The sequence below is a fragment of the Ambystoma mexicanum genome, chromosome 6p, assembly GCF_040938575.1.
Source record: "Ambystoma mexicanum isolate Mex_15411 chromosome 6p, UKY_AmexF1_1, whole genome shotgun sequence".
Classification (NCBI taxonomy): domain Eukaryota; kingdom Metazoa; phylum Chordata; class Amphibia; order Caudata; family Ambystomatidae; genus Ambystoma; species Ambystoma mexicanum.
In genome coordinates, this window is record NC_090935.1 from 358,552,395 (window position 1) to 358,565,555 (window position 13,161).

Genomic DNA, 13,161 nt, shown 5'->3' on the forward strand with positions numbered 1-13,161 from the left:
CAAGATGGGTCTCAGTCCTCCGTCCTTCTTCGGTACTAGAAAATAGAGGGAATACCAACCCTTGTTCCTCTCCGCTACAGGTACCGGTTCTATGGCACCTTTCTCTAGCAGGTCTAGAATCACCTGCGAAAGGAGCGGATCTGGAAACTTCAAAGAGTTGTTCCCCGGTGGATAAGACTGAGGGGTGCGTAGAAAAGGCAGGCAGTAACCTTGGGCAACTGTCTCCAATGCCCAAGCATCGGACGTAATAGCCTGCCATTCCGTCAGATGTTGAGTTAACATGCCCCCTACAGGTATCTTGTGAGGAGAGACCTCAGAGTGGTTTAGAGGCGGATGACGCAGATGCCGAGGGCAAAGAGGCACCTGCTGCTGCGGCTTTTGCACTTTTAACCCGTCCACCGCGGGTGAATCATTTTTGGCCCCTTTTGAGCCGGCTGTCCTCTGCCTTTTCCGAATGCGGAATACAAGCGAAATGACCTACCTCTCCAAGAGGTTCCTGTGGGGCAATACAGAGTTTGACGTATTGCAGCTCCAAGAGATTTCGCTGCTGCGTTGGATGTTTGTAACTTATCTAGACTGTCATCAGCCTTCTTACCAAACAAAGAAGTGCCGTCAAAGGGCATATTCAAAAGTCTGGCGTGTACATCTGGAGCAAAACCAGACTTTCGCAACCACGCAAATCTGCGGATTGTAGTACTTGCCACCATGGCCCTGCTGATACTGTCAGAAGAATCAATGCCAGTTTGAAGGGACTCACACATTGCGTCTTTAGCATCTTTAATGATGTTCAGAAATGCTTCCCTTTCCTCTCCTTCCGGGAGACAGTCAGCCGCAGATGAAGCACACTCCCAAAGTGTATGGCTGAATCTTGCGAGCGTGCAAGTAGCATTAAAGGATTTAAGCGCCATGCTACATGCCGAGAAGATCTTTTTTGACATAGCGTCAAACCTTTTATTATCCCGGTCTTGTGGAATAGTAGGGTATGCAGATTTACTGTTCGATGAAGTTGCTGCTTGTACAACTAAACTCTCTGGGGTTGGGTGTTTGCTCAAATATTCAGGGTCAGAAGCATATACCCTATATTTGGCAGATAGTCTTTTGTTAACTCCCGGGATAACCTCAGGGGTTTCCCAGTTGACAGATATTTTTCTCTGCAATGCAGTATGAAAGGGAACCACAGGATCTTCCTGTGGGCCTTTAAGTAAAATGTCTGTAACATCGTCCTGTTGAAAAGAAGGTGAAGGTGTAGACCACCCCATGAACTCTATTATTCTGGCCATTAAGACCCTATAAGGGGTCTCAGCATGTTCTCCTGGGTCTGGTTTAGCAAATTCTACTTCTGGAGAAGTATCTAAACCACTTGCCACATGTAAAGAGTCTTGAAGGTCCTTCAATCTATTCTCTTCAGAGATAAATTCCTCTGGTATAGGTGTAGTGGTCCTCTGTAACCCAAAGGGTCTTTCATGGTCAGAATACCCCCCTTCCTCATATATAGAGGACAAAGCTCTGAAATAATCTGACCTCGGGTCTGGTTTAAAACACATTTCTAAAGCAGAAGGGGCCAAACTTGTACGCACCGGTTGAGAAAACGTCGAAGTTGTCGACGTGGAAGTCAAAGGCTTCGACGAAACCGAAAAAGGCGTCGAAAAAGTATGAAGCGGCCTCGAAGTACTCGAGAGGATCGGGATCCTACTCGGAGTCGTTGAGGTAATGGTCGAAGCCCTCGGTACGTCTACTGAAAGAGATGTAGTAAGAGCAGTAGGTCTGTCCTTTATCGGTGTCGACAGCGGCGCCGATTCGACCGATTTGTGTGTCGACGGGCCCTTCGATAAAGGAGTCGATGACGCGGTCTTACTGCCTTTGCTCAAGGGTTCATGACGCTCTCTGGCAGTTTCTTTCGCCGGGTGCAACGACTTGCGGTGTTTCGATTTTTCGAGTCTTTCACCCAGGGTATCATCATTAGCCATCTCCGAGGGGGTCGAGGCCGCTTTCTCGAAGACGCTAAGCATTTTTTTGCGGAATTCCTCCCACTTAGCTGGAGAGCTGTGTTTCGTGGGGCAGGTGACCCTTTCCGGGGAAGTGGAAGAAGACTAAGAAGGAGGAGATCTACGACGCCTCTTTTTCGAGTGTTAAGATCTCGAAGACTGATGGAAACCGCTTCGAGACCTTGAGCAGGAATGTTTCCTGTGACGGCGAGGAGACGAATGTCTCGACTCTGCCGAGGAAAGTTTCGAAGAAATAGAAGTTTTAAGAGCCTTACCTCTTTCTTGCTTCCCCTTATGCTCCTTCAAGGCTTCGCCATCATGGACATACAGTCCTTGCATTCCGAACAGTGATGCTCCGATCCCAGGCACCACAAACAGATCCTGTGAGGATCCGTCAAGGACATTTTCTTCCCACAATCGCAACACTTTTTGAAGCCGGACCGTGGGGTCGACGGTTCGGAACAGGAAGCCATTGAATGAAGAAGATATCTTCGAGGAATAATAAGAATATACTTGAATAAAGAACTGAGCAACACTATTCCGAGGCCCACGAAGCGCGGAAAAACGGAACTGAGCAACGGACACTGCGCGAGTATTTATATACACGATGAAGGCGGCGCCGACACAGAGGCTGTCGAGGGACACCAACTCGAGGGAGGTCGACGCGCAGCGCCCGCTACTGAAAAAAATGTCCGAGGCCAGCAAGCTGGAAGTAATCTATCAAGATAAGGAATACGTCGGAGGACACAATCCCTTCGCAATTGCATTCTCAAAAGCTTAATGTGTTCTTCTGTCCCTCCCCTTCTTGCAAATGATCTTTGCCAAAGAGCAGTGCACTATACACATTTCCTATTTTTACCAGCTAAATCTTCGTTACCAACTCATACCTGCAGAATAACCATCTGTAAAATCACTTATGAAAGCAGTTGGTTCGTATTCTCTTTCCTTACACAAGCATGGGGATCATCTCTTATCTTGTACTTGTTCACTTAACTGAGATTGCACCATCAAGTATAACACAACTAACGAATATGGATCGACTGGACAATTTAAACCAGTTTTGCAATGTTTAGTACATACCTACACTTGGGGTATAAAAACGACGGGTGATCCATCCTTCAGGTTCCTGTGGAGGCAAGGTATGAACAAACTGACGTGTAACACTGGTTTCATTTTTAGCTACATCCTCCAGATAGAAAGCTTGCTCTAAAAGGATCCGCCACTGGACTTGTGTACGACGGTGCCGCTGAACTGCATAAATAACCTGAAGAATGAAGGATAAAGAAACAAAAATCTAATAAATGTTTGGAATGTACGGTAACGACCGATTTATGCAGGAAAAGCGTTAATTAGGTAGCAACATGAACAAGTAAGTATATTTTACAGCTCTTTTTCAAAATGACCAGCTGTGCAAAAGTAGGCAATACAAGCATATGTTCTATTCCAAACATTTAAAACCTTGAATTACATTTAAAATACATACTTTTTGGGAGATAAAACAGCCTGGAATATTTAATTATTTATTCATTCATTCATTCGTAAAGCGCACATAGCCCAGAGGCAACTAGGCGCTGATTACAACTTAAGGATATGGTTCCAATTTGTCGTCTTAGAAGTCATTACCAATTATACACAGTACATTGCATATAGAACAAACAGTTTACATTAAGTTCAGAAACATAAATCACACTATTTTATATATTTATAATTTGTTGCAAATCGTTATACTTATTTGTGCGGGAAATGATGGCCTAAGAAGCTATTGCAATAGGTCAGTTCTGAAGAGCAAGGTTTTGAGATTTTTTCTAAATGACCAGAATTAAGTGTCATTTCTCAGTTGGTGGGGGAGGGCATTCCACAATTTCGGGGCTACTATTGGGAAGCTTGTGCCACCTGCTTTATGTCTTCTATAATTAGGGACAGAACGCATGTTAGTATAGGCAGAGCGGGTTGGTCTGTTAGTATTTACTTTACAGATGAGTTTGCTGAGGTATTTGGGGGCCTTACTGGCAACACACTTGTGTGTCATTGTTAAGATTTTGAAGTTGATTCTATCTTGGACAGGGAGCCAGTGAATGTTTCTTCTGATGGAGGAGATGTGGTTGTGTTTAGGGATGTTTAGTGCTGCTCTTATGGCATTGTTTTGTACGGTTTGTAATTTTTTGATATTTCTGGTACTGGTTCCTGCAAAGAGAGTTGCAATAATCAATCCTGGAAAGTATCAAGGCCCTTGCCAGGGTGATGGAGTTTTCTGTGGAGAGAAAGGGGAGTCTAACTCTTATTAGTTTCGCTGTGTAGGCGGCTGATATAACAGCATTGACTTGTCCATTTAGTGAGAGTGTGGAGTTAATATAGATCTCCAGGGTTTATATTTCAGTGGCCACTGGGATATTGCCATCGATAATTAAGGTTTTGTAGCACTGTGGGAGGTTACCAAGTTTCAATGCGTTTCCCATGAGGATAAGCTCTGTCTCATCATTGAGGCATAATTCATTAAGTGCCACCCAAGCTTGGATTGCAAGGTATATTTTGTTTAAATTTATGGTGTAAGTATTGTAACAACCAGATATCAGTATGAGAATTGGGGATCATCCGCATAGTTTGTATATGTGATACCCATATTATCAAGTTCATCAAACAATAGCTTGGTGAAAGCATTGTAGAGGGTGGGGGATACGGACGAGCCTTGTGGCACACCACATGTTACTGGGGCAGGGTATGCTGCTGAGGTGTCCGAGAGAATTGATCCAGTTGATGGAGTCTGTGGAAAATTGGGCTGCAGTTTCAAGGTGCTGGCATAGTATATCATGGTTCACCAGATCAAACGCTGCAGAAAGGTCTAGCAGCAGGAGGATGCAAAGTTCACCTTCGTCTATGTATTGGTCCATTTCAGTTTTCAAATCAAGTAGAGCCGTTTCGGTGCCATGACCTGGTCTAAAACTAGATTGTCTTAGACCCAAGAGATGATTATCTGCTAAGTGTTTTTGGATTTGTAGATAGGCTGTGCGGTCTAATATTTTAAGTAAGGAGGGAACTGTAGTAAAGGGGTGAAAATTTGCTGGGTTGTTAGGATCTAAGGTAGATTTTTTGAGCAACGGTAAGACCCAGGCTGTTTTTAGGTCCTGTTGGAGGCGAACAAGCTATTAATGATGCTGGTGACAAATGGTCATCATTAGGGAGTAGACTTCGGTCTTGCACCCCCACCCACCACAACAGAGAAGAACCCAGAAAAAGACAAAAAAACAGAAAAACTGTGGACTTAAGAACACAGGAGTAAACTAATTCCTGAAAAATCTCTCAGTACCTGTGGAGCACAAGTCCCCTGACGCTCACTCTATGATTACTTCATTCCCTGAACCGGCACAGATTTTGGGAAAAAACCAAAGTGGGCTGCCAGACGCTGCTTCGAAAAAAGTGGGGAAAAAGAAGCCCACTCCAAAATCAACCATAGGTCCAAAGAAAAACAAAGTGTGGAATCTGATAAAATGAGATGCCTGGATTGTTATCATTAGAGAATCATAAGATCCATTTATAGAGTATTATTAGACTCATTGGAGAGAATCAGTACTCTTTGTTACAGAACCAACACCCATTAGTACCCATTGTTAGAGAACCATTATTTAGTATTATTCCCTTTAAGAATGATTGCATCCTGTTTAGCTATCCATTGAGATGATGATGTTTTGCATATGCATTATAGCGCTTAGGCTGAGTGAGAGAAACGTATTGTTTGCAGGAGAGCAGAACAAATGAGGCCTGGAAATGACACACACAGTGCATAATTGAAATGCAATGAAGAGCCATTTAGTATGATGACAGTTTTTGTTATGCTTTGTAGTTACACATTTAGAGATATGTTTGACACGTATGTATGTATGTTGAGTGTGTATTTAGAATGAGTTTGTATATAGTTAGTGCTTGCATTGCGAGGAGAATAGCGTAAACACTAGGAAGCATTTATCACGAGGCCTATGAGCCATTTCTGATGGAGACACAGAAGTTGTTTGCACTGGGCTCAGCGCGAAGATGTTATGGTTAACAGTGTACCAGGAATTTGTAAACATTTGCTTGGCAGACACAGATAACATGAACCCTTGTTCGAGTGGGGAGAGGGAAGGAGACTAATCAGCTTGAGCTTGTGTGCTGCGGAGACAGCAGAGGTTGGGGCCATGGAGTGAGCGACATGGGGAGATGGGAGGAATGCCTTTTGCATGAGAGAGAGATGGCCTATTTTCTGGACAGAGAGAGCATTTTGTGATGCCAACAGTGAAGTGAATGGGGAAATAGATGGAATTAGATGGTATTTTACAAGGATCGCACACAGATGGCCATGCAAGAGATATGATGTCCAATGTCACTGACACACTTTGACACAGCACACGTACTGACCAGAAGAACGCGACAAGAACACAACACAGACTGGCAGGCATTTGTTAAATGCTGACCGACATTGTTAGCTTACAGAATGTATGTAACCATAGAAATGAGTGCGTCATTGGAAGAGTATAACCAAGGGGGAGAGGGGACTGTCTAGAGAGAGTTGCGGGGAGTTCCAGGAGTTAGTTGCTGAGGTGTGGGTGGGAGTTGCTGTTTGTGATGCTCCTAGATGCGATGAGAGAGAAGTGTCTTGGTGGAGCAGAATCCGTTGGCTTTGATGGGATCGAGAGCTTGGAGAGCTTGGCAGTTACCAGATCTTGAGGCCTGCCACTGACTGACTGACTGCAGAGTCGTGCACAGAGGAGTGCCCTGGCAGACAGAGCTGGAGACCAAGGGAAGCAAATGGGAAGTATGGTCTATGGCCTAAACTAAACTGATTGCTTTGGGTTTGATAGAAGGGGAAATCAGACAGGGATTGTTTAGAGTGAGAGTGTGAAGGATTGATGTGGATTTGATCCTGAATGAAGGAGATGGATGCTGACGCTTGCATTAAGACTGCATTAGAACCACAGGCTTGCATTACAGGCTATTAGAAACCTGTAAGGCTTATAGTTATTGCATGGTAGATTTGCTTTGCACCAGAAGTATAAAAGGTGCAAATTGGACATTCCCAATAGTATTAGGATTGTCTGCATTAGGATTGCCTGCATTATTATGCTTAGCTGTGTGTGCATAAATAAATGTATTCCATTGTTATAATTGAATCAATTAATGCGTTTTCTTATGTGTGTCTTATGTTATTTGTGTCCACAGTAGTAAGATAGGAGTAACACAGTGCCCATAGGGCCTGAGATACGAATGCAGCAGTGGGGGGGGGGGGGGGGGGAGTATAGGGAACAAGTTACTTACCTGTAACTGCTGTTCTCCAGCATGGGTCTGGCATGGATTCACATGCTCATGAATATTCCCCGTCGTCAGGCTGGGAATCCTCAGTAGGGAAAAAAATCAGTATCAGTTTCGTTTCTGATCTGTCTTTCTTAGCAGTAACCAATCATTGGTCTCTGGGTCATACTGCCCCCAGCCAATGACTGCCATCTCCCTAAGCCCCGCCCATGGCAGCCATCCTCAGATTTGGTAGCACGTAAAGTGGCAGTGTGACCAAGTGAAGAGCCGCAGAGGGGAAGGAGGGAGGGTTTGCATGTGAATCCATGCCAGACCCATGCTGGAGAACAACAGTTTCAGGTAAGTAACTTGTTCCTTCTCCAGCATGGGGTCTGGCATGGATTCACATGCTCATGAATGTAAGAATACATAGCAGTACACACATGCACAACCACAGGAGGTGGCAAAGGCTCAACATTAAGCATTACATAGACTCAACATTAAGCAACTCTTACCTCCTCACCAGGCCCACCTTCAGGTGAACAGGTTGCGCAGCACTGCCTGGCCGACTCTGGACTCCTCCCTGGAATCCCAGTCAACGCAGTAGAATCTCATGAAGGTGTGCGTCGACCTCCACGTACCAGCCCTGCAGATGTCCAGCAGGGGTACACCAGACAAGAACGCTGTGGTAGCAGCGATCGCTCTGGTCGAATGGGCTCTCGGACGGCTGGACAACGGTCGGTTTGCCAACCGGTGACAGTGCATGATGCAGCCGGAGAGCCATCTGGAAATGGGAGCCTTCGAGAGAGCCTTCCCCTTGGTTCACAGGTCCAAAGTTCACAAACAGCTGTGATGTCTTCTGAAAACTCTTCGTTCGGTCCACGTAGAACTTCAGCGCTCTAGCTACATCCAGCGAGTGCAAAGTCCTCTCGGCCAGCGACAAAGGCGATGGGAAGAAAACTGGTAACGCCAATGGCTCGTTGAGATGGAAGTCCGACGGCACCTTGGGCATGAAGGAGGGGTGCGTCCTCAGCACCACCGTCGTCTCGTGAAAAGTCAAGTATGGAGACTTGCAGGATAGGGCCTGAATCTCTCCCACGCGCCATGCGGAGGTGATGGCCACAAGGAACGCTGTCTTCCATGACAGGAACTTCAACGGAGCCGAATGCAAAGGCTCGAATGGCGGGCCCATGAGGCTGGTCAGCACCACGTTGAGCTCCCATGCCGGGGCTGGAGCCTTCACCGGCGGGAACGATCAGAACAGTCCTTTCATAAACTCCTTCACCAGGCGATGAGACCACAGGGATGACCGTCCTGCAGTTCTGGTGTATCGGGAAATGGCTGCCAGATGTATCTTGATGGAAGCATGAGCTAGTCCAGCTTTGGCCAGCGACAGTAAGTACGGTAGCACTTGAGGGGCCGTAATCCGTAGAGGGTTAATCTTCTGTGCACAGCACCAGACAGAGAACCTCTTCCACTGGTGTCCATAGCACTTGAGAGTTGAGGACGCCCTGGCCTTTGCAAGAACCTCTCTGCAGTCCACCGCAAAATCGTACCCTCCAAACACTAGTGCTTCAGGAGCCAGGCCTGCAAGTTCAGTGACTCCGAGTCGTGATGAAGGATGGCGCCTCCTTCTCTAGAGAGAAGATCTGCGCCATCGACAGTTTGACTGGTGGGGACGCTGACAAGTCCAGAAGGTCTGGGAACCAGATCTGCCTCGGCCACGCCGGTGCGACGTGGATCATCCTGCACCCGGACCTCTTGCGCTGGTTGAAGAGTCGCAGAAGAAAACGGCAACGGAGGGAACGCATACAGGAACAGGCCGTCCCAGGGGAACGAGAAAGCATCGCCCTTGCTCCTCGGTTGGGGAAACCTGCTAGCGAACCTCTGGCACTTGGAGTTTGTCGCCGTTGCGAACAGATCGATCTGGGGTTTGCCCCATCGTTGAAAGAGTCGATCCACCTGATCCTGACTCAGCTCCCACTCGTGGCACGAGCGCAGCTCCCTGCTGAGCGAGTCAGCTATTGTGTTGTTTGTCCTTGCCAGATGAAAGGGTACCAGAAACATCCCCTGGGCAACGGCTCAGTGCCACAGATCCTGGGCTTCCTTGGACAGGGCTGGGGATCTTGTTCCTCCCTGCTTCCGGATGTAGAACATTGTGGTGGTGTTGTCGGTGAAGATCCTCACCACCTTGCCCTTGAGGGACGGGAGAAACGACCTGAGGGCCCAGAACACTGCTCGGAGCTCCAGTATGTGGATGTGGAGCGTCCTCTCCTCCGGGAGCCAGAGGCCTCTCGCGTGAAGATCTCTGGTGTCCGCTCCCCATCCCTCCAGGGAGGCATCCGTTGTCACCGTCACCAGGTGTGCTGGGGTCTGAAAGTCTGTGCCCGCCGCGAGATGCGCGCGGGTGCCCCACCACCGAATTGCTTGGCGGAATATCTCGTTGAGCGAGATCTTGTCCTCGAAGCTGCCCGTCGCTTGCATCCAATGGGCGTCGAGCAACTCCTGTAGAGGCGCATCCGAAGCCTGCACAGGCGCACCAGGTAGATGCACGAGGACATCATCCCGAGGAGGTACTTGATGGACCTCTCCCTGGCCACGTCCGTGGCCAGCAGACGCTGGACCTTGCCCAGGATGGCCTTCGTCCTTTCCTTCGACGGCGAAGCCAATCGCGCTACTGTATCGACCATGGCTCCCAAAAACAGTGCGACCTACGACCGAGCCAGGTGGGATTTGGGGAAGTTGATGGAGAATCCCAGGTCCGTGAGCAGCCGGACGGTCTTCGCTGTGTGTTCGATGGCGAGTTCCCTAGTTCTTGCTCGGATGAGCCAATCGTCCAGGTAGGGGTAGACGTGGATCCCCTGCAGGCGCAGCCGCGCCGCCACCGGCGCTAGGCACTTGGTGAATACCCTGGGTGCAGACTTCAATCCGAATGGGAAGGCCTTGAACTGGTAGTGCTGTCCCTGGACCACGAACCTGAGAAACGTTCGGTGTCCTTTTAGTATGGGGATATGAAAGTACGCATCCTCCAAATCCAAGGACGATAGGAAGTAGCCTTCCTCCAGCTGGCCCAACACGTGCTCGAGGGTGACCATCTGTCATGATCTCTGCTTCCAAAAGGTCAGGGTTTTCCCAACTCCCTAGGAAGCAGATTCATAACCCAGGTTCCGAGTGCCAACCAGTCCCAATTGGGACCTTTTGGACCCAGTCCTGGCGCCAGTGGCACCAGGCTCATAAATATGCCCAGTCCCAGCGCTGGAAGCGCCGGGCTCATAATGCATGGGTGGACTTACCTGCAGCAGACCATGCTGCTTACTTGCCTGCCAGTTGAGCCTCTGATCCTCTTCCGTTTGGAACTACTTTTCCTGTTGGGTGGGGCTGGAGCCACTCCCTAGATTTAGAACACTGGAACTCTTCTGGAAGGCAGGAACTCTTTTCTTACCAGGAACTCTTTTCTTACTTAGGCGTGGCTGTGGAAGGAGACACCTAAGCACTACAGGAGGCTATTTAAACCACACCCGGTGGATGAATCTTGCTTTGCGTTATTCTGCACCCTCTGCAGCAGGACGCTCATCGTGTCTTCTGCATCCAGTCCTGGGCCTAAGGAAAAAGGCTTACCATCCTGAATCCAGTCTTCAGCAACACCTATAAAGACAAGAAAGAACAGGAAGGCAAAGGCTTACCTACTCTTCGTGCGCTCCGGAGGTCTTCATACTGCATTCCGGCATCTGAAAGACAAAAGCCTACCAACTCTTCGCACGCTCCGGAGGCCTTCGGCGCTGCATCCGCATCTGAAAGACAAAACAAGGTGCGTTTAAAGGCATTGGGGAACTTTAATACTCACGTGCCATTACTCCTTTCCACATCTAATCCAGTGGGTATTCCGGCACCCTGCAGCCGCTCCGAACTCGTACCTGCAAAATAAAAAGACAGTTAGAGCGCATCGTGAAGCAGGCAACAAGCGCTTACTCACGTGCTTCCAGGCGCTTCTATTCATCACACGGGCTCCATCTTCAACTCACTTCAGCCCGTCATCCGCCATCGCCGGAACCCTGCAAAACAAGAGACATCATTACTAAAGACTTTAAAAAGACATTTGGATGACTCGAAACTTACCGTTCGTGCAGTGAACGACGGACAGCAGTCCTCTGAAGTCAAGAGGCCTGCGCTACCTATCCAGTGAAGAAACTGGCTACAGCACCCTGCCCCGAGGCAGATGGAGAGCTCGGCATTCACTTAACTAAGGTGAGAGCATTAACCTTTGGGGTCTACAGGAGAGGAGAAGAGGAAAGAGATAGGGACACCCCAATAACCCCAGTTCATTAACCCCATATTTTCTATCTGCAGACATCTTACTCTACACGTCAGGCATACAGTGCACAGAGGTCCAGCCCAAAGAGCCAACCGGGTGCTACACATCACCTTTGAAGATACGGTAGTCGCCCAGTCAAGACCGGCGCCTCTGCGAGAATCAGGTGAGCGTTACAGAACGCAAAGCCTACCGCAAAACTCTCGCCCAGGCGCTATGGAAACCTCGGATACTGACACCCTAGCCCGGTTACTTGGGGAACTAAGGGCAGAAGTGCATGCAACTCGTCAGGAAACGAATGCTCTAAGAAGGGAACTAATTATTTCCAAGGAGAGAACAGACAATCTTGCTAGACAAGTGCTACAGTCACAAGCCGGACAGACCCCGTTACCCGCATCAGGGGCAAATCTTCCTTCAACATCCTCTATGAATCCAGTGCAGATCAACCTACCTGGGAATGTACCTCTGGCTCCGCCCGAGCGATTTTCTGGTGACCCAAAGAGGTTTGCAGTATTTATCAATCAGTGCCGGTTGCACTTCTTATGCCGGCCAGCAGCATTTCCAACTGATCAAGCTAAAGTAGCTTTTGTACTTTCGTACCTTAGTGGCAATGCGGCAGACTGGTCGATCCCTCTAGTTCATCAAGATGATCCGGTTCTCCATGATTTTCAAGCCTTTCAGCTTAGTATGGAAAAACTGTTCGCAAGACATTCACAGAGACAGGCCTTGGACAATGAGCTTCTTTCGTTGCGACAGGGTAATCAAGACCTTTTGGCTTATATTGCATCTTTCAATAGACTAATAGTGGAAACTCAATGGCCTGAGGACAAAAGGATTACGCGGTTTTATAGAGGTCTACGTGGAGAGCTCAAAGACGTTTTAGCCCAAGTAGTGAATCCCCCACAAGACTGTTCGGATTACATAGACTTGGTCGTTCAAATAGATCACAGGCTGCAGAACAGGAAGGCCGATCGTTCCAAGTTTGATGCTCGAGTATTTTCCAAACCGCCAACTCCTTCCAAAGGAGTAGACTCCGGGGAATCCATGCAAATAGGGGGTCTGAAAGGTCCTCTAACACAACGGGAGCGGGAAAGGAGGAAACAGTTGCAATTATGCCTATATTGCGGAAACTCAGGGCACTTTCTTCGAGACTGTCCGGTGAAACCTGCCAAGAAGGCAGTAGGAGCTGCAGTTACCAAAGTTACAAACTCTGAGCAGGGAAACAACCTCGCCCGACAAGAATAGAGGTCCTCTTGCCGAGCGTAAAAACCAGTTCCGTGACCTCGCATTTCGTGATACCTATGGTCCTCATTAGCCCTGATAATCCGGATCGATTACATGCAATTGAAGCTTACGTCGACAGCGGTGCCATCGGCAATTATGTGGATCATGAAATGGTTTTGAGGATGAATCTAACTCTTTGTCCCAAGGCTGTAAAGGACGTCATTACTACGGTGGATGGTACGGAGATAGCCTCCGGGCCAGTAACGCATACCACTCAAGAAGTGACGCTAGTAAGTCAAGATGGACACCATGAGAAGATCGTGTTCGATGTGATCAAGGCCCCTCAGTTTCAGATTATTTTAGGAATACCTTGGTTAGAGAAAC

General features: G+C 48.1%; 1 protein-coding gene across 1 annotated transcript in view; it reads right to left on the reverse strand.

Annotated features, from left to right (window-relative positions):
* The window catches only part of LMBRD2 (LMBR1 domain containing 2), a 1,998,085-nt gene that overhangs the window by 963,460 nt on the left and 1,021,464 nt on the right, over nucleotides 1–13,161 (reverse strand). The window contains exon 9 of the mRNA XM_069627129.1: nucleotides 3,066–3,249. Within this exon, the coding sequence (XP_069483230.1) occupies nucleotides 3,066–3,249 (184 nt within the window). The remainder of the gene's footprint in view (nucleotides 1–3,065; nucleotides 3,250–13,161) is intronic.